The following is a 21,909-nucleotide window of genomic DNA, read 5'->3' on the forward strand; positions in this document are numbered from 1 at the left end:
TCCAGTCCTCTAAGAAAATCTCTCCATCATATTTTGCACTTGTTATTTTCTTTGTAAACTATCAAACTATATGTAGGATTGAATAAAATACATGTGCTGGATTGTGTAAAAGATGACCATTGGCCTGTGTTTCGAGTGACATCATAGTTGCTGCATAACTCAACAACATCTACTCTGCCTTTATTTTTTTGTAAGAAGTTTCCATCTCAGGCTTCCATTTTGTTGAGGTTTCACCATCAACATTTCCATCATGGTGAAACATTGAGATCAGATGTACCAGTTTATTTTTCTTTGCCATATTCAAGGCCAATGTTACAGCTTTCTGAAATCCAAAGATTATGCTATACAATTCTTCATTTTGAAATTGCAACATTTCACTTGGAATTTCTTCTTTGCTCCTATGTACAGTTCCTGAGCTGGTCATTTTGTGCTCTGTTAGCAAACGTAACACCAGCTGAAATCTGGTAAACCAGTTGTCGAAAGTCACATTCTGAATAGTTTGGGACATGGGAGCAACGAGCCTGTTCACAGAATCATTTGGTTTACTACAAGTAAGGATCTGATAGCTGAGTTCCAGAATAAATGTCTAAATTGAAAGAATAGTAAGTCTTTGCATCTACAACAGCATACATTTTTGTGCCATATTTTGACTCATTGCTTTTCTGTAAGTCTTTTACATTGCTGCAGTCATCATGAGAAATCCCTTCTAAGTACAGCAGATGTGAATGCTTTCAGTTCAGCCAGTAATGTTTCATAATGAATACATTTTTGAATATGGCTATAGATGCCCACAGAACATTTTACTTATATCTCAGCTTTTGCTTCTTCACAGCATCTTGTAGCATTTCATCTGTTGCAATTTCCAACATTGAATGGCAGTGTTGGCATTCCATCTAAGATGCTTCACTACTGCCAAGACCCTCACTAAATTTTAGACCTAGTTCCTAATGCTAATGTTAGTGTGTTCCATTTGGTTGCATGGCCATTTTACAACATTTGGACTAGTGAAATATGTGGTCACATTGCTGTTTTCTTCATTATCTGAATGAAGAAGGTGTGCACTCCTTGTGTCTCTATCAGTTGATTCTTGCTCTGTCACAGGAATTTTGTCAGGAATCTTGTCACTGTCACAGGAATTTTCACAGGAACTTTGGTATACATAACCAGTGTCAGAGTCATCATCAGCAGCAGCAGCATACACCCATACTACTCTTCTGTTATAAAAATATGTATTTGACCACAATGAATCATCTTCATCATCCATGCATGGGTAATTTGATAATTCACTTTGGACTTCTTCCAAAACTTGCAAGTCTGGTTTTTCATGTTCCATTTTACTAATTGGGCTTCTGCTGTTGGTATATTCTGCCCTTTGTAATGAGCAGGTAAACATATGCAAAAATTGTTCCACAGAGCATCACACGAGGTAAATCCTGGTTTGCCACTTCTGTGCAGGCACACACACCTTGGCTTTCATGGTACCAAATGGATAAACACAAAATTGCTTTCTGTAACCCTAAGGGAACCATCCTGAGGCAACAACCAGCTACTGATACACTAAAGTAAAGATTTACTGTGGAAAAGTAAAGGTTGTGTTTGTGGAACCCTATGTTATGCTTTAAATTAAAGGGAGTTGGGATTTCCTAAACATATTCAGTCCTGGGATTTTCCTTTTTCAAGTCAAAATAAAATAGCATGATACTGTGAAACAGACTCATGTAATTTTTTTTTTAAGGAGAAAAGAAAAGAAAAAAAAAACAGTGAAGGGGTACAAGTTATACAGATTTACAGAAGAAAAAAATGCGCAGTAGGAAATCACTAGTTAATGGATTACATATTGCCATCTTAGAAATAATTGTTCCAGTCACAAAATTAAAGCTTGTAGAGTGGACATTCCAACAATGATACTGCAAACAGTTCTGTTCAATGATCCAATAAAACTCTGTGATATCATTTTCTATCTTATACATTTAAATATACATGCAGTTATATAGTTTAGAGCACTTTCTTTTCCTCTCTTTTGTACAGTGACTATTACACATTTTGGGTTTCATTGCTCCCACGGTTCGTATTGCTTTTTTGGAAGAGAGTAAAACCAAATGTGACATAACAGAACAGAATCGATCAAGTCAAAAGGGTGGATATAATAGATAATATAAAAACATAATACAAGGTGATCAACAATGGTTACCATAATGCCTCCCGCTATTTCTAATAGAATTGCCTATATCATTAGTTGTAATACAATTGAACAAAACCGTAAAGAATAAAACCGACAAAACCAAAACATTGGAGATATTGTAGGTCTTCAAAAGTAGATAAAAGTCAATGAGAATGGGCGTTATAATGAATCTCATTATCTTCTCAGCTGATGCCTAAACTTTCGAACCTGATACTATCCAGCAAAACAGAATAGAGGAACCTCAGTCAAAAACAAGATGGTGAGAGTAATACAGGGCTTCAAATCGAGATAATAGAGAGTCAAAGTGGGTTACTATATTATATCCTGCTATATTTTTCCCTTTAATTAAATGGATAAAAATAAAAAAGTAAATAATGGAGTGGAGATTGAGAAAAAAAGAGGACATAACAGCGAAACAGGGCAGATCAAAACATAACCATTTAAGCAGAATAGTGTTTCACCACCAGATAATCCTGACCCAAAAATAGTTACCATATTGACTCCCTCCCTGAAGTCCTTGAGTACAACTTCATATACTGTAGCATTAAGTATATCAAAACAATGTAAAACCATTTAAGAGAATGACAGCATTATAGAGTATTTAGAGTCGACTAACAGAAAATGAACAATGGTCTCTGTATAATCTCCTTGTCTTTAAAAGGTTTTTGCTTATACTATCGTACATAACAAAATCCAATAAGATACAACCTGTTTAGACCATTGGAGACAGAAGAACAAAAGCTAGATGAGACTTCAAAACAAGATGGTACTAAATCAGCATTACCTATTAAGATGTCATTTTCTCCAGAAAAAGCTGTTCCTATCATCCAATCTTCTCTGTCTCATTTCTGTTGAGCTCTTTTTCTGTCAGTAGCTGTCAGTTTGTCTTCTTCATTTTGTTCTCTGCTCCATTCGTTGTGGCCTCCCCGACACTATTTCTGGGTTCTTTGTATTTTTCTTTTTTTAGAATATCCTGCAATACTTTCTGTAGGGTTGAATTGGTGGTTGCAAATTCCCCCAGTTCCTCTTTATCCTGGAAGCACCTCGTTTTTCCATCAATTTCCAGGGACAGTTGTGCAGGATATCTCAATCTTGGCTGGAGATTATTATCTTTCAAAGCTTGGATTATTTCTCCCCATGCTCTTCGTGATTTGATGGTTTGTGAAGAGAAATCTGCTGTAATTCTGATGGGTATTCCCTTGTAAGTGATCTGTTTCTTGTCTCTTACAGCTTTTAATATTCTGTTCTTGTATTGAATTTCTGGAATTTTTATTATTATATGCCTGGGTGTTTCTCTGTTAGGGTTGTAGGTAGCTGGGGTCCTGTATGCCTCATACATCTGAGTATCTTTACCTTTTGCTAAATTAGGAAAATTCTCCTGGATTATTTCTGTGAGTAGCTTTTGTAGTTCACTTGTTTGTGTCCCTACTTCTTCTTTTATGTTCTTAATCCTTAAGTTATGGCTCCTCTTATCATCTTCTTGTCTTTGTATTATTGCTGTTTGTTTCTTTGTTATTTTTAAGAAGTTTTTCATTTCATTCTCCCATGTTTCAAGTCTGCCCTCCAGTTCAGATAGTCTGTCCTTAGTTTCTTTCAAGCTGTTATGCCAGTCTTGGATAGACTTCTTAATTTCTTGATAGTCCCTTTGAACCTGCTTCACATACTCAATGCTTTCTCTGTTTTCTCCATCAAGCAATTCTCCCCTCTTTTTCTGTTCTTCCATTCCACCATCTGCTTTTTCCTGGGTGGTGCTTAGCATTTCTCTAACTATTCTGCATACTTCTAGCTTCAGGTCATTGATAACTTCATTCCTGAATTGGTCTATGAGGCTCTCTATATGGCGCTTAATGTATATTGGTGCGGTGTCCACTATTGCCTGATTCTCAGGATTGGGGGCCGAGGAGCCTTTTTTGTTGCTTCCCTTCCCCATATTTTCTGTTCCTTATAAAATGCAAGCTTACTTGGGAGGCCCGGCTTCCCTGCCTGTCAGCCACAGCCTGATCAAATTGCGCTGGCTAGTTGTTCCCGCCCACCGCTGCGCACCAGGGAGTTGCGGAGGAGGCAGCCTACGCGGGAGTCAGTCGCTCCTCCGGGCCACCGTCAGGCTCTGGGATCTGGGTTAGGCCAGCCTAGGGAGTCCGCCAGCAGCGTCACTCAGGCCAGGCACTTTTCACCAATCCCGTCCGAGAGGGGAATGTGTGGCTGGAGTTGCCACCGCGCCCTGCTCTTACAGGACTGCCTGAGCCCAGAAAAACCTCCGCTGGAGTCAAACTGTGGTAGGGGGGCAGTTTCTCGCTCACCTCGCCACCAGTCAGTTTTCGTGTACTCCTCCTTGTCCGTCCTGTTTCTGACTCCGTTCGCAGACTCCCGTTCCCAGAGCTCGGCGCGTCTCTCCTTGCCGAGCCGCTGTGGAGGCAGCCAGCCGCCGGGTGGCGGGAAACCCAAATCGCGGTTTCCAATGGCGCGGGGTCGAGCCTCTACACCGAGTCTTTTCTGTTCCTATTTTAGCGCCAGGACTGTATCCTAAGTTGGATTCTCTCAGCCCAGTTCGTTCCTGAGTCAGCAGAGCATATCTCTACTGGTTCATATCTCCTTAGTCCGCATCATTCCTGGCTTCTGAGCCGAGCCTTTCAGAGAGCCTTCAGTAGTTGCTGTTGTCTGTCCGCCATGTTCTCCCGGAGTCTCCAGACTCATGTAATTAAAACCCCTGGATAGTAGCAGTAGGCTCCTGGCTCTTTCCCAACTCCTATTCCAAATGAGGCCAAACTCAAATTCTTCTCACAGCCAGAAATTATGGGCAATTCCCTTTCAGGATGTGAGAAATAGAAAATAGAATATGCTCCACATATTCCATTGCTCTCCAAGCTCATGATGCCAAAGTCTGGCTAACAGAACAGGCACCAAGTAGTAGAGATTTGTTTCCCCTGTGGTCGTGCTAGGAAACACAGGGTCAGAATTTCATTTCTTCCCCCACTGCAGATTGCATAGCTGAATTGGGAGCAGCGGGCCACAGCCTGTGCCGGGTGAACCCTGGAAATGGAGCCCCTTAGCTGCACCTATGGGGCACAGTCAGCTCCTGATTTGCACAGTCCTGGGTGCCACGTATTTTGTGGAAGTGAATCTTCAGATTCTACTTTTCCCCTTACCGAAGATTGTGAATGAAATGTCACTCAGGAATAGGGCTGGCTTAGATTGTGAGGGAATGTCATGGGGGAAACTAATGTCTGGATCCAAGATGACTGTGAGAGTAGTCATAGAAATTACAAAGAAGTCACAACTGTGGAAAAGTTTAAAATGAATGTCCAGAAACTCACAGTTTCCTTTCACCGAGTAGGAAAAGTGTTTGCCACAATTGTAGTGTTTCATAACTTTAGTATAAGCATTGTGGAAGGAAACATGAAAGACATGTAAGCTCAGCATCATGACATAGTGTGGTTACAGTTGTATAACTGTAACTAAGTATGGTAGATATAGTTATACAGTACTAACAATTGTATTCTCAGGAGACTTTAATTATGTGGAAAAGCCATTTATGTGTGGCCTGAAGTAATAGCACTTTATACATCAACTATGATTCTAATTATTTGCATGTTTTAGGTGTGTTTTGGTACAAAGGAAAAAATACTGAAAGGAAACCAATCATAAAGAATTATAGAAATAGGGCCGGGGATTTAGCTCAGCGGTATAAACGCCTTCATGGCAAGCATGAGGTCATGAGTTTGATCCCTGGTACTGGAAAAAAAAATTACTAAGAATTACAGAAATTTTATCCATATAGTGAGAATATTGGTGATTGTTGTATTCCTTCATAACAGTTTATATTTTCCAAACTTTAAGAAAATAAAAGCATTGATTTGAAAATCAGAAGACAAAGCCAACATTAAAATAGAAGATACATCTGCTGAGTAAAGCTTTGGTTCTTCTTTAAAAATTAAGGTTTATATTTCAGAAAAGACAAAGATTAAACTAAAGGTGATTTTTTTTTAAACAAGAAAGGTTGTCTGCACCTTTCTGAACTAACAGGTGGGAGATGTAGGCTTTAGTGGCTGAATATGGACCTTTCAACTTGAGCTTCTCACTCTTTGGGAGAGCCCATTGGTGGGCAGACTGGATGGTTCCTGAGCCTCCCTGGGCCTCCCTGCCTCCGTCTTTACACACTTCCTCCTGAAACACGCACAGTGCTGACCATTCTTAGTGCTCCTGTGGCATTAAGGGACCAGGAGCTCACCCCGCCCTCCAGCCTGGGAGCACTTTTCCCACCCAGCCGCTTGTCTCCTGGCCTCTCCAGCCATCCTCCTAGAGATCTGGCCTCCAGTCCAAACATCCTAAAGCACTGGTTCTTACCTCCTTGCAGTCAGCTGTTTACTGACTGCAGGGGAAGGATGTCAGCACAGCTCTGATGGGAGGAGCCTGGCTTATCTGCCAGTGTGTGTTGGTTTCAATTTTCTGAAACCTCAGCGGAGAACACAGTAGAGTATTGTAGCAGGAAAGGTCTTAGGAATAACTCACCTCTACCCAGAAGGGAGCAGAGGTGAGAGCAGGGCGCACACGGTCCCCAGCCTGTTTGCCCTGTGGCCCAGGATGACAAGGTTGTCACTGCAGCGCAAGCACACATGGTCTCAGTGTGGTGTCCCCCCCCCGCAGAAAATTCTCCTTTGTCTTAGTCTCTTTTAAGCTAGGTTGATATATATATATTTTGTTAGTCTTAGACTTTGAGAAGAAAATCCCTAAGAGTATTATTTTTTTATTAAAACCAAATGTGGCAGTTTTGCCTTAACCCTGTTTATTAAAGTTTTGATCATTTTTCAAGATGTGAGTCACAAAATTTTAATTTTGTGTGTGAAGATAGGGAGCTCAGGCTTTGGCACACGCTTGCACCTCAGGCTTGGCCCCAGCACCCCGAGTTTAATGTTCAAATTACAGGGTGACATGGGAGAGTTCAGCGAGAGGGGAGGGGCATCTGCTACGCCATTGTGGGTCCTGAAGGCTCCCCAGGAGTTTCCAGCTCATGGGAGGAGGGCCTGCCCTCTGTGCCCAGGATAGAGACATCAGGATAGCTGTGAGGTATCACTTTCGCTGCCAGAATCTATGTGGATACAGTGGATTCTCCCTGTTCTTTAAACTCTGCACCAGAGATTGATTGATTTCTTTCTTTCTTTCTTTCTTTCTTTCTTTCTTTCTTTCTTTCTTTCTTTCTTTCTTTTAATAGAAGATGTGACTTTTAACCTTCTAAATGCAGCCTTGTACAATTCTTGGTAATTTTGTAAGAGCAAAATAATCCAAACTGTGGATTATAAGATTAAATATGTTTCTCATAATTTTGAGCAGTGATACTTCTCATGCTGAGTCAAATGTAGACATCCTAGAAGTTGGAAATAAGCAAGGGTTGCATTAGAAGATAATTGGTAAATTTGGAAGTTATGATGTGTTTATATTTTTGATGTTTGGCCTAATTGTGATCTTCTTATTAATAAATTAGTAAATTTGAGATTGGATTGTAGACATAATTTGAACACACTTTCAAAAATGCCTTCCCTGGGATTTATAATTAAAACAGAGATTCTTATTTATGTAACTTGTATAGTTTGCATTGGAAATTCAAAATGGCTTTAGTTTTTATATATGCGATTCATACAATTTTGAATGGAGCAACATTTGTGAGTTTTCCTTATCTTAATGAAATAAGGAAATATATTTGTGAGTTGTTAGTGTGAATTGCAACTTGCAGACTAACTTTTCGACAGCCTCTTTGTGCTGTAATCCAGGCCATCAGTGACTTCACTTCAGGAGATGCTGCAGCTATATTGTTTCTAATTCATACATGAAGCCTAGCTACATTAAGCATCTTTTAGGCATTTCTAATTGTCCTCTAAATGTATCATTACCTATAAACATTGTCCTGCAGTGAATATGGAACTGCTGTATTCATGGGATGTGTACCTAAAATGTCATCAAGCTTTCCCTTATAAAAGTGTACATATTTAGAATAGATGCTTGTAATTTTGATTCGTGTATCTGTGAGGTTCTCAGAGGCTTTCTGAGTCACTAACAGGAGATCAGAGTCTCCTCTGCTTTCCGTCTTCCTTGGGCATCTAGGGCCCTGCTGCCATGGCCAAGCCGAGCTTTCTCTCTCCATGTTTCTGCCTCCTTCCTCCTGCACAAGGCCTCCCAAAGGATGTCTTCTTCCTGCCACTCTTGCTTGGCAGCTCTTTGTTGGGTGTCCTGCTCCCTGGGAATACCTGCTCTTCACCCCCTGCCATGCCCCCAGGCCCTTCTTGTCTGTTCTCAGGTACCTGGGCTGGGACGCAGGGTTTGTCTCATTCCCTGCCTCCTGGTTGCCCACCAGTCTGAAAGCTGCCTCTCCCCAGGGTGTGGCTCCAGTTCTGCTTCTGAAGTCAAGGCCCAGGGCTCTGAGGAAGGCTGTGTTTCAAGACCACCTCTCCCACCAGCATCTTGTCTGCTTCATGCCTGTATGTTCTGACTGCTTCCTCTGTCGTCCTCTATTGTCTCATGTTCTTGGTAGCCCATCCAAGCCAGTAGCTTGGGCTGACTATGGGCTCTGTTCCAGAATGCTCAGCCCAGACCTGGGGAGGAAGGGGAGGGAAGGGGAGGGGAAGGAGAGCAGGCTGACCAGGAGACCCCTGCAATGGGGTTACTTGGCATCACCTGGACTCCGCAGTATTCTATGTGTTCTGCTTTAAGTCCTTTGACAACGCATTAATGGTATACTGTCACCCTTCATCTCCACATGGTTAGCAGCCTCCCCCACCTGCCCATTCTGCATCAGTGAGGGAAGTGTTCAGTTATGTCAGTCACACATGCATGAATGAATACATAACACAGTTGCCATTTAAAAACTTCCTTGCCTTCTTCTATTGTGTGACTAATGTGAGTATACAGACTCTTGAAGAATTAAACATACAAATTTCAGCTCACTCTCTATTACTTTTCCCAGAACTGTCAGTCCCTCTGGAGTAACAGGTCTATCAACTTACCATCCCCTCCTTTGGGTTTTAAAGGACATTTCTACACTTTCATTTACTTCTTTTTCACTTTGTCATTAGTCCCAGGTGTTCCCTCCTATGGGGCACAGTGGTGGGAAAGCAGCCCAGCCCCTGAGTCCTCCTACTCATAGCACCTGGGTGAGTGTCCTGCGCCTGCTTCCTGTGCAGGACAAGCTCCCGGCTCTGCCCAGCCATCCTTCCTGGGTCACAGGCCCAAGGCACACATCACTGTGCTGCTTCCCTCTGCCACACTGTGGCTGGCAAAAGCGCAGCTTTGAAACTTAGGCCGTCTCCCCCTGGCTCAGGGAAGGTTGCAGGGGCGACTGCGGGTTCCCTGCAGCTCTGAGCCTCTGCTCTGGTGAGGCTCCTGGAACTGAGTTGAACCCGGGGCCTTGCACACACTAGCAAGTGGCCTGCTGCTGGCTGCACCTCTGCCCTCGTCAGATTTCGTTCCCTGCTCAGCCACCAGCAGGTGCCCTTTGAATCTTGTAGAGTAGATCTGGCATCCTCACAGGGCTTAGAGCAAAGGAGCAGCGCAGTGTATCCCCCGAGAGTCTTCTGAGTTGCTTCTTATGTGGTGTTCAGCTGTCCGTTCCAGAGGAAGAACAGGAGTGCCTTTGTCTTTGGGGAGTGCAGCAGTGTATGTGGCACCGGCATCAACTCACTCTCAGCACTCAGATCCGGACTGCTGGTGCAGGAGGCTGCACTGCATGCTCAGAATTTGCCTAAAGCTAGTTCTCCACACTCAGCTTTCACTGGACTCATGCTCCATTTCTTTTTAACATTTGTGAAGTGCTTGGTATTCACCAAGTGCTATCTGACTGTCAGGCCCCGGGGCCAGCTCTCCCGCCCCCTGGTTCCCTTCACATCACAGGCAGGACTGCGCAGTTGTTCCTAGACTCAGAGAGACCTACACTTTCGAGCCACATCTTGTAAGCATTCAGGAAACATTGCACAGGTGTCTGTGATTATCATCAGCCTGCAGCTCACTTGACACAGACCATAAACATCCCGCTCTGGTGCGTGAAGAACAGGCCGGAGGCCAAGCCTTGCTCATCTCGGTATCTGTTTCATCTTCACCGTGAAACCAAAGTGTGCCAGTAACGATTCATGGAAGCAGTCACGAGGAAGAATGGCTTTGTTTTTATTGGAAATATTTTAAAGCACACTCATCAAAGTGTGCTTCTTTTTTTTTTTTTTTTTTTGGAAACTGCCTTCTAAAGTACCCACCCTGAGCTGAAGTCATTACCTTTGGAGTGGCCTCCTCTGTGGCAAGGGGCAGTATGGTATGGCCAGTGTTGCCATTGTGGCCGAGACCGGCCCCGTGAAGCGTTGTGTGCTCAAGTTCAGGTTTACCAATGTAAAGCTCAAGGTACATTTCTGTCCTAGCATTTTAGTTGTTCACAAATATACAGAGCCAGTTTTTATGGGTTGGATTTTGCTAGATGTTAGGAAAAGCTAGTTGGAATTTACAGAGTGATGCGATTCCTCTGTAAGTTGTACTATTGGTTTTGTGGCTGTTGAGGAGGAATGCTCCAGACAGTGGGGGTGCTCATGTCGCATTATTCTCCTTTCTTTCATCCTGTAGTCCTCTTTTCTTGTCCTAGCAATTCTTAAAAGAGACAAGAAAATGAGGGAAGGAAAGACACAGGCCACTTGTGGTTTTCCCACCTTTCCCCCAGGTTCTCACTAACTTTTCTCCTCCTATACTGCTTTTATTCTATTGCTCTTTTTAAAATTTCCCCTTGCCTCCGCTCTGGCCTGCAGTGTTGGTCCCTCTGCTCTTTCCCTGCCTTCCCTCCATCCAAGAGGCACAATTTCCTCCCGGCTGACCCTGCTGCACTCCCGCCACTAATCCTGAGTACTTGAGTTTATAAGCGTTTTATTCTTAGCCCTAAAATGATTCTTAGCTCTAAAATAATGTCACTGTCACCCACTTACAGAAATGCTTGGTTATATGGGAGGGTAGAAGCAACAGGGCACCAGCTGCTGCACCTGGGGAGCTGTGTGCACCCGGCTCCAAACACACGAACCCTGTCTTCCCTCAGGCCATAGAAAGGGCTCCACGCGGGTGGATGCTGCTTGCCTGATACGTGGTTGCTGGGCAGCTGTGTGGCACTGAAGGTGAGCGAACCCAGGAAAAAGAGAGCTCCCTCCAGCAGGTGTTAGGATGGTTGTTTGGTTTACACAAGAATCGGAAATGAGTGAAAGTCACCATGCAGTAGTTCTGGTTAGATATAAAAAGGAATGGATGCTAAGGGTTTTGCATGCAGAGGGGACCACTTGTGCAAGAGAACAGGGGTGATTCCCTTGCTTGCCCACTCTTGAAGATGCTTTCTGGGAAGAGACACAGAGGCGGGATGCAAGCAGGCTATGCTGCAAACCACAGCGCCTTCCTGTGTTAACCTGCAGCCTCTGCTGTCAGGTCTGTGAGTGAGGAAACTTCAAAGGGATCAGGTATTTGCCCAGGAGGTATCTTTGTAGTAACCTCAGTTTTTCTTTTCCAACCCATCTCCTGTTAGTCTCAAATGTAACATAAACTGAATTCTGTGCTCAGGCAGAAAAAATGTGATGAGTTCATAGTCCTGCTGTCTCTGGGGAGGGAAGCCGGTCAGAACCATGGTGTTTACAGCTTTAGAAAGTCTGGCGAGGAGGAGGGAACAGAAGATTCCTATATCTTACAGCCCAAAACACACATAACAAAATCTTGGTGTTTTGCAAATACCTAATCAGATAGTCTAGAGTGGGGCTCTAAAGGCATTTTATGTCTGAAGATAGCAAAGCTCCTAACTTTTCCTCGAAATCCAGGAGGTGCTGTTTCAGCTGCATAACTGGAAATCAGGAAGTGAAAAATGTCAGGTTATATGTGAGCCAGCAGCTTTTTTGTTTCAGACCTTTTTCTGCCTCTCTGGACAGATAACTTTTTCCTTATAGCTCACTAATAGCTTCATCCTTGAGTTCAGACAGCAAAGTCATTGTGTGGTTGCAGTAATGGTCATACAACTCTGTGAAAGTACTGAGAGCCATTTAAATGTGCACTTTAAATGGATGAGTTGTGTGATATGGGAACTATCTCAATAATACTATTTTCTTAAAAATCGCTATGGATGGTATGCATGCTTGTATCAGCTCTCAGGAGGCTGTGGCAAAAAATCGTGAGTTAGAGGCCAGACTGGGCCAGATAGAAAGTTAAAGGCCAGCTTTGGTCTACAGAGCAAGACCCCCTCTCAATGTAATTGATATGAGAATATAGGTGTTTGGGGTATCTTGGTGGACTTATCCAAAAAAGCAAATGTGTTTCATGGTTTGCTCAGGAGTAGACATTTTTATGGTGTGGGCAGTGTGTGTTCTGCCCCTCTGTGCTGCTGTGGCCCATGGCCCCAGGGCAGGAGACCCCAACTTGCATCTGCTTGCCCTCTCCCCATCCACCCCATGCAAACCAGGCCTATGGGTTCTGCCACTGCCCGTCTATGTACTTCTGTGGTCCAGCTAAAATATTTCAAAAATCTACCCTTACGAAGCTATTCGAAGAAAGCTGTTTCATGAAAAAAATTCTCAGCCTTAGGAAAATTTGGTAATGGTAAATTGCTGCTCAAAAGTCCCTGTCAAATTAGACACAGGAGAAATGAGCCCCACATGAAAGGGGTGGGGGACCAAGAGTGCAGGTGGCTCTGGTCAGGGCACTTCGGGTCTGGCATGCGCCCTCCAGTACAGGCTAAGGCCACAGTGTGCCTGCTGACCTGAGAAAAGACTGTGGCCAGTGGGTCTTTGAGTTCCCCCTCCACACTGGAGGAAGACAGAGAGCTCTTTTCACAAGAAAGGTTCTTGCTCTCATAACCTTAATGAGTAACCTTTGTGCTGTAGCCTTGGAAAAGAGAGTTTCTACTATAGAATTTGTGAACAGTAACACAAATTGAAAAGTTTAGTAAAATATGAAGGACTTTAGTTTGACAGGAATGGGCTGAAGTTACAGTGTGTGTGTGTGTGTGTGTGTGTGTGTGTGTGAGAGAGAGAGAGAGAGAGAGATAGAGAGAGAGAAAGAGGGAGGGAGAAACAGAGAAAGAGACAGAGACAGAGAACAGAACTAAATTTACTTTTGTTTGATGCTTTAATACAACAAACACAGATTGACCTTTACAAAGAACCATGTCTTATGCTAAGTTATGGAAGTGTGAACACAAGGATGGCTCCCCTTTGTGTATTTAGTGTCTTTTTAAAAATGATAAGTTTTTACCATGTATAATACTATACATACAGTGCATTTTGTGGGGGTTGTGTAGGGGTGCTGAGACACTTCTTGATATGAAAGCACAAGTTCCTTCACATTCTTCTTACAGATACTCAGACTGAGTTATGTGTCTCCCCAAAGGAAGCAGCTGCTGTCCTGTGTAGGAGGTGACCACTTTGTGACTGTCTCTGTAGGTTCACCTCCCCTTGGCTTTGCACACAGCCATATCCAGACGTTGAGATGCAAACTTGGCCTCTCAGGCTCTCGCACCCACCCTGTTCTGCAGCCCAGCCCAAAAGCAGCGCTCAGCATGGGGCTGGGGTGGAGAATACCTGTGCTGTGTTCTCTCACATGCTCCCAGGTTCACAGACTGCAGCTTGATTGTCTCCTCAGTTCTCAGGGTTATCAAGAGCTCAGAGTGTATCCCGAGGGCAGGTAAATAAAGGCTGAGGTGCAATACTGTGCACCTGTGTTACAGTGTACTGCACCGCGCTGTGCAGAGGACCCTCAGAGAAGACGAGGACCCTGTGGTCTCATTGGCAGCTGTACTAGCAGGCAGATACATTTTTTAAGAATGAGTAATGTGATGGTTACTTTGCTGAGACACAATACCCAATGCCTACAAACTGAAGCAGGAAACTTATTCTGATTCACAGTTTGTAGAGTCTTCAGCCATAGTTCCCTAGCTCAGGGCAGGCGGTACATCAGAGGGGCCTGGCAGAGGAGTGGCTGCTCATGGCTGCAGGTGGAAAGCAGGGGTGGGGAAGGGAGAGGGACAAGGGAGATGGAGCCTACCAGGCCATGCCACGGTGACCACCTCCTCCCACCTGGTGCCACCTCCCAGCATTACACTTAGCTGTAAACTCGGCAGGGCCACTGCAGTGATGAGCATGGCACCCGTGATCCAGTCCCTTCCTGGAGCCCCACCTTTGAATACATGAGGCTTTGGGGGATGCGGAGATAAAAATCGTAAATATACAGTATGTAGCTTCGTGAGAGATGTAAATGAAAAGAAAAATAAGAAAGAACTTCAGGTCTTCCAGAAATGTTAGCATTGAGCCCAAGCTATTAAGAGTGGCGGACAGGTGTTTGCACCTGCTGTGTTCCTCCCTGTGTGGTACCGCCTGGATGAGGCTGGGTTGGGAGAGCGTGCGCAGTGCGGGCATCCTGTGTATGTCTGCTGTTCGCAGAAGTGTACGGGTTCTTAAGCCTTTTTGTCTCACAACCCCTTTGCACTTTCAAAAATTGTGGAAACTTTCCAAAGATCTTTTGTTTATGTTTTCATTTATAGCTCATAAGTACCAGATGGGAATTAAAACTGAGAAATTGTATTTTTCACTAAAAATGAGGCCAATTATGTGGTAAGATAAATAACATTTTGGTGAAAGAGAAGTGTACTTTCAAAAAAAGTTTTGCGGGTGTCATTTTACATCTGCAGCCCTCTTTGGTGTGTGAATTAGGAGAAGACCGCAGAGCTGCAGGCCGCACACAGCACACTGACGCCCATCCCAGAACTGGAAAGGAAGGGTTGCAGCCGTGCAAGGGCCCAAAGCTCCCGGCTCTGCAGGCCAGTCCAGGAGAATGCCGACTGGCCTGATGAGGATGAGCAGTGGATTTTGTTTTCTCACCACTTTCATCGAAAGCTTAGCATGTCCCTGTAAATAGGAAACTGATTGGTTGAGAATGCAGAGTTTAGAAGCTGTCACTGAGCATAGAGTCCCTTTAGCAAGCTTGTCCTGTGTATCTGAGTGGCAGGGTAGGGAGGACAGGAGACAGGGACAACAAGACTCAAATGCAAGCTCACACTTGTTCAAATGGGATATGAAGGAAATTGAAGCTTGAAGCCAGGCATGGTGGCAATACCTGTACTTCCGGCGCTCAGAAGCTGAGCCTGGAGGATTATCACTGTGAATTCAAGCCTACCTGGACTGTATCGTGTGTGAGTTCAAGGCCAGCCTGAACTACAGAGTGAGACTCTGTTTCGAAGAAAGAAAAAGAAAGAAAGAAAGAACTAACTTTGGAGATCCGCTGGTATCTTAAAGAAAGAGTAGAACCAGGCATGGTAGGTAACAAAAGTTTGTAATCTCAGCACTCTAGAGTCTAAGGTAGGAGGATACCCATCAGTTTGAAGTCAGCCTGGACTGCATGAGCAAGTTCAAGGCCAGGCGGCACTATGTAGGGAGACGCTGCCTCCAAATAAAACAAAATGAGACAGAGACAGAAACAGAGACAGAGACAGAGACAGAGACAGAGACAGAGACAGAGACAGAGAGAATAGATGTTTGTGGTACCAGGAAGTATTTCTGTCCTTTTTAATTAAAGAACAAACAGTATTGGGAAACCTTTACTAAGTAAGGAGGCACTGTGGATGTGAAGTATAGGGAGATGGCAGTGTCCCTGGCAGCCCCGGTCCCAGAGAGATGGAGGCTGGGAGGGCCACGTGAGCACCGTCTGTTGTAAATGACCAACGCCGAGGCCATACGTGTTTAACGCGGCGTGAGTAGATCACCTGCCTGTTTAGTCTTCCCAGGATCTGCAGAAGAGAATGGAGAAGTAAATGTTCAGTCCACGTGTGAACCTTCTGCTAATGGCATCCCACTTGGCTTCTGATCATTTCTCTTTGCTTTTTTCCAGAACACCCAGACCTTTCAAGCTAGCCAGAAGGTAAGGCACTTTGGGTCACTTTACCAGAGTAAGCTCACTGGCGTGTGTGTGCCCTTTTAGTGTCTCGCCTGCAGCTGCTGCTCTTTCCACCTTCCTCGTCCCTGTTTCTATAAAGGGAAAATAGTCCTGAGATAACTGCTGGAAGAATCGCTGATCTCCAGAAGTGCTCGTGGATCGCAGGGTAGGTGTTTAGCCTCCAAGCTCTGTTTGCGGCTCATCATCAGCTGTGTTGGTCTCTCCCTGTGTGAGGGCAGAGGTGCTGTTCTGCCAAGGAGACTCGCAGTCCCTCCTCTGGCCGCCCACGTGGTGCATCCCTGCTACGAGGGAGGTGTGGAAACGACCAGGCTTATCATTCTGGAGAGAAAACACTGAATGGATAACAGTTTCCTGAAAAAACAAAGAGCATTGTCTCATCAGGCACAGTTACACGACTGTGAGTCGGATCAGATGCGGTGACCTTACACTTCAGGAAGCCCAAGGGACCCTTGAAACTTAGTTGCCAAAGAAGCTCAGGTGTGCCGAGTGTGCCTCAAGAGCGTTACCTTTGCTGCATAAGTTTCTTCTTCCATTTAAACACTTCCTTCATGAAAAGTAATACTTTTCTTTTAATTGTGGTAAAATAAAATACACTCCATTAATAAATGCTTCTTCCATTTAAAATAATACTTATTGTTAAATTTTGGTAAAATACCACCTGCGAATTGCGTGTCAAGCGTTTCTAAGTGTGCGGCCCTGTGGCCTCACATGCCTTGGGGCTGTACAGTGGTCACTGGTAGGATGCTGGTTTGCCCAGAAGAGGGCCTCGCCTCAGGCGAAGCCGAAACTCTGAACCCATACAGTGACTGCCATTCCCACTCCCACAGCCCTGGTGACTGCAGTCCCACCGCGTTTCATAATTCTCGCCCTTCCTGCGCAGGAGTGGCAGTTTTATCCTTTTGTGACACTTTATTTTACTTAGCATAATGTCTTTAAGGTTTCCATTCGAATTTCCTTCTTCCACTGCACTGTATTACCACATTTTATTTATTAAGATTTTCCTCTTACTTTTGTCGAAAATGAAAAAGGAAAATACAAGTAAATATGTAGTATTAAGTAAAGGAATTTCAGTTCTTTAGACATAAGGGCTTTCTCAATAGACTAAATTTTTGCATTTTTAAGATTTTTAATTGTTTTCCCCTTTGTTTCTATGTTGGCATGTTTTTCAAAAAAGTCTGTTGATCCCCTTTTCCACCTTAGCCAGAAGTAATCTCTTAATCACAAAATATCTTGTCTTTGACTCTATGAGCACCTCTGTCTTGACTTGTTGTATAGATAGTTGTGTGACTCTTTGGGTTCCTTGTAGGCAGGGCCTGTGTCTGCCATTTTGTATTCCCATAATGCCTTGCATCCTTGTTACTTTACGCTAATTGCTGGATGAATAGATTACTTTAATGAATGAGAGTTCTGGACCCTATTCTTTGTGTGTGAAAGTTCTTGAACTTTAGTCATTCTTTCATTCTTGAGTTCATGATGCCACAGGAAACACTGTGATTAATAACATGTTGTAATGCCTACCCTTCAAGGACAGAATGGAATCAGGAGGAGTACTGAGAGAAACAGGATTAAATGAAGGCAAAGGGCTTTTAGGAAGGGAAGGATAACTAAAGGAGCTAAGTATTGTTCCAGTAGAAGGTGGAAGCCAAGACCACTTGTCTGCAGATGACTTGGGGAACAAAGGGCAGGCTACCAAGTTTAGGGTCAGGGTGCCAGGAGAATGGTCATCAATGCAGGTGCAGAGCGTACACAATCTGTGAGCTTGGCCCTCAAAGGGGAGGGGAGACGTGCTTTCAGAAATATGACAGAGAGTGAGACGAGAGTATATAAGCTAAGAAAGGGCTGTGGGGTGTTCCTGTGACAGAAACAGCCCATTTGTGACAGGCCCCTCTAATGTCATTTGACTGTGTGCTGGCCCTGTGAGACCCTGAGTTTGTTTGCTCAGGGATAGGAAATAGGTCAGAACCATTGTTTCTGACCTATTTCCAGAGAAACCCAGTGAGAAGGTGGCTGAGAATTGTGTGTGTCTGAGGGAACTCCCATAGCACCCACCCCACACAGCTGCCATGACCAGGCCAGCATGCAGATGGGGTTTCCCCAGCTCAGATTCATGCATTCATGAGCACAGGCCGTGGCATTCTTAGGAGCTGTTCACCTTGATGTTGTGGCCACTGTCTGCATCCCACAGTGACGTGAGCCTGTTCTCTCTGTAGCTCCCTGGCTGGGCTGATGGCTGCGTAGGCAGGGGAAGGGCAGCATGTGTGCCTAGGTGGGCTGTGTGAGTGGCTGCCTGGGGGCTGGCTCCCCCGCACCCTGCAGCACCTGCCGCAATGACACAGCCGTGCATGAGCAGCAGGCTTGCCCCCCTGGAGGCTAGCGCATGCAGGACAGGGTGCAGAACAGGGCTGCAAAATCAAACACATGTTCAAGGGGAAGAGGGGCAGTTATTGAAAGAGGGGTTCAGAGCTGCTGTGCACAAAACAAAAGCTCATGATAAGTGTAAATTAAACCAGACTATGAAAACTAAGCAATTGGGGACCCAGTGCTCTCTGTTGATAATAGGTTTGTGGTTAAAAATGAAACTGGTTCATTTGAATGATAGTGGGTGCATTTCAGCAACATGTAATGACTAATCTTATAAGCCTGAAGCCATTTCTATCTCCCAGGGCTGATATTTTAAAGGTCTAAGATGTAAAGGACTTGAAAGTCTGAAGCCATGGGCACAAAGTCTCAGACACACTATTGAAGCAGAGGCTTTTATGGCTTCCAAGCCTGCTGCTTTGCCTTACTTCCTGCTTGGTGGAAGGGGAGAAAACCATCAGTGAGTTCTGCAAGCTAAACAGCATAGGCAGCATCGGAGAGTCATGTTTTCAGCACGGTGGGTCACTCTGTTAGTGATTCTGACATGTCTGGAATAATTTCTCCTTAGTGAGGTTGTGTGTGTATGTGATACCAGGAATTGAACCCAGGTCTTTCCCACTGAGCTCCACCCCCAGCCCTGTTTATTTTGTATCTTGAGACCAGGTCTCAAATTGCTCAGTTGCTAGGCTGGGCAGATTTTGGGAATCCACTACCTCAGGCTCCCAGGCTGCAGGGATTACTGGCATGCTCCACCACAACCAGCTTGCCTACCCAAGTTTAAATCCAGAATTTGCAGTCAAGTGAACAGAGTTCAGCTCAGGGTTCTGTGGGTGTGATTTGCCTAGAAATGCACTGCTTGTGGGTCTAAGAGTCTCTAACTGTGAACTTGGGGGCGCAGGCATGTTTCGGGGTTCCTCGCTCCTGGAGGCTGTGGCTCCTAGACATCACAGCCGGACTGTAGCCTTCTTCTATCCCTCTCCCAGAAGTGGACACAGCACAGACCAGCTCAGGGTGGGTGGGGGCAGCAGCACTCTGGGGAGAGTAAGCTACATCGCCCGCATGGCCTGTGATATTGCAGGGCAGGAACAGCTGAGAAAAGAGTCTGGAGCCCCAGCGCAACTCTGTTCTATTTCATTCCCTCATTAGAAATTTAATAAGTAAGTATCCCACAAAGCAAGACCCACGGAGAGAAGAGAGTGTGAACAAACCAGCAGTCTGTTCTTAGAGACAGAGTGGCTTTTTCACACATCAAGAACCACCAGCTTTATAAGCAATTGCATGGTTTTGCAGAAATAATTGACAAATCTCTGACTAAGAAACCTACTTGAAATGAACCAGAAATGGACATCACAGCAGCCAGCAGGGCTGGCTTCACTGAGAATTTGAGAGGAGGTTCACTGGGGTTTCTTTTTGCAAATGGGAAGGGAATTAAGAGGTAGCATAGGAGGACTGTGTTCTCTGTGTGTGCCTCTCCCCGGAGGGGTGTGACCCTTAGGCTGCTAACATGTGCTAATAAAAGTAAAAGAAAAATAAAGATTCAAGGAGCCGACTGCATTTTGAGGCTTCGTCCGCTTCTGAGGGGCACTGTGCTCCTGTGAAGGCCTGGAAATGTGCAGATGAGGAGGCGTGGCCAGGGCGCAGTGGCACGGGACAGTGTGGGGTGCATCGGTCAGGAGGGACCCCAGCAGGCTTGGCAGTGGGTGAAGTTCCAGAGGTGAGATAGAGGCTGGACCAGACTGCAACACCCGGTGGACAGGTGGTCAGTACCCACGCATGTCACTTTGTCGGAAACATCTACTGAGTACTTCCTGCAAGGCCCTGTCACCGTGCTAACTCGAGTGGACCAGCATCCCTACCCTTGTGGGACTCAGTCTATTACTCAGACTTGTGTGGACATTCTGATTCTTAGTGGCCAGTGATGTATGATCACTGCTGCTTTATCACTAGAAATGAAAATGATCTTGTAATTTCCTTAACAGTTATGTGTGCTTGTGTGTATCCTCCATGTGTGTGTGCCTATGTGTGTGCTTGTGGTGTGCTCGTGTGCACGTGTGTGTGTGCCTGCGTGGGTGTGTGCAGAACTCCATCAGCTCATACACTGATGAGCACCTGTACGAGGTCTAGCTTGTGAGGAATGAAAAGTGGTGCTCATGGGCGGCACAAACCCTACACTGCCTGAGTGGCGTCCTGTGCTCTCTGCTTGCAGCTACGCGGCCCTGCTAGCCGACTGGCCGGTGGTAGTCCGGGCCTGTGCACGCTGCTCATCGTGGTCTGCGCCCTGGTGGGCGTGTTGGTGCCGGAGCTGCCAGACTTCTTGGATCTGCTGCTGGTAAGGAGACCCGGCCTGCAGAGCAGATGTGTTCTCTTTAGCTGCCACCGTGAGCAGAGTATTGTGATGCAGGTCACAGTCTCTTGTTTAGTATTCTGTTTCTTTTGAAATCGCCTCCATCCTTGGGTAAGTATGTGGCTCTTTTTGTAATATAAAGATGTGTGAATTTGTATTCTCAGCTTCTTAGGTGGTAAGGGGTATAAGAGTCTTTTATAAACAAATATTGCACTAACTAAAGAAAAAGGTCAAGGAACCCACTCACCCTCAAAACTCTGGGTGTTTTGCTTCTCTGTCCCCATGTTTAAGCTAAAAAGTACTATATACTATAGAACCCACATACCATATAAAAATAGTTCCATAAAGCTGTGAGACTGAATGTGTTTTCCTCCCAAAAGGAGCTGCAGGAATTTCACTGTTGCTAACAGTGGTCTGTTTTTAGGTAAATGTCCCCTGGGTTGGAAGTGTGAGAAAAAGTGGCCGAGAGTCGTGCTACCCTTTGTGAAACACTGTGACACTGCCTGTGTTTAGGAGATAAAAATAAGTGCCCCCTGAATGCAGGGCAGCAGCTAGGAAAGTGACCATCTGGTAAGTGTTCTTCCTGCTCCGAGACCTGCGCCTCACCTGTGTTGTCACAGTGAACAGGTGATCTTTATGTCACTGTGAGTGCGCTCAGTCTGGAATGCAGTGTGCTGATGGGAACGTGTGACATTCTGCCTAGGGTTTTGAACCAAGAGGGACAACAATAGGGAAGAGACTGTTCACTTGGAATAACATGGTCAAAAACACCAGATACAAAACAACACTGGCAAATTACCCTTTTAAATATGCTGACGAGCAAGCCAAAAGATAATGATGGTGTATTTTTATATAATTGATATAAATATTGCTTAATGAATTCTTCTTTAAATGCTGCATGAACACAAAAGGTAAATATAAAATATGCCACTGAAAGTCATTTCCCCCAAATTGCTTACCTTGGTGTTTTAAGGCTGTGCTGTAGGATGAAAGGGGGCATCTTTTCTTTTCTGAAGTGAGGAGGCAGATGTCGGCTGCTTACACTGACCCTCCCAGGTTGCTGTCAGTTGCTGAACAGCTGGAGGCTCAGTGG

At 44.9% G+C, this 21,909-nt stretch overlaps 1 protein-coding gene across 1 annotated transcript in view; it reads left to right on the forward strand.

Moving 5' to 3' along the window:
• Positions 1-21,909, forward strand: part of LOC100720519 (protein dispatched homolog 1-like) — a 63,286-nt gene that overhangs the window by 31,083 nt on the left and 10,294 nt on the right. Inside the window, 4 exon segments of the mRNA XM_063249745.1 lie at positions 16,049-16,078; positions 20,679-20,713; positions 20,716-20,801; positions 21,520-21,656. Of these exon segments, the coding sequence (XP_063105815.1) occupies positions 16,049-16,078; positions 20,679-20,713; positions 20,716-20,801; positions 21,520-21,656 (288 nt within the window).

The sequence above is a fragment of the Cavia porcellus genome, unplaced genomic scaffold, assembly GCF_034190915.1.
Source record: "Cavia porcellus strain 051 isolate PalLab524CR breed Dunkin Hartley unplaced genomic scaffold, mCavPor4.1 scaffold_6, whole genome shotgun sequence".
NCBI classification, from domain to species: Eukaryota; Metazoa; Chordata; class Mammalia; order Rodentia; family Caviidae; genus Cavia; species Cavia porcellus.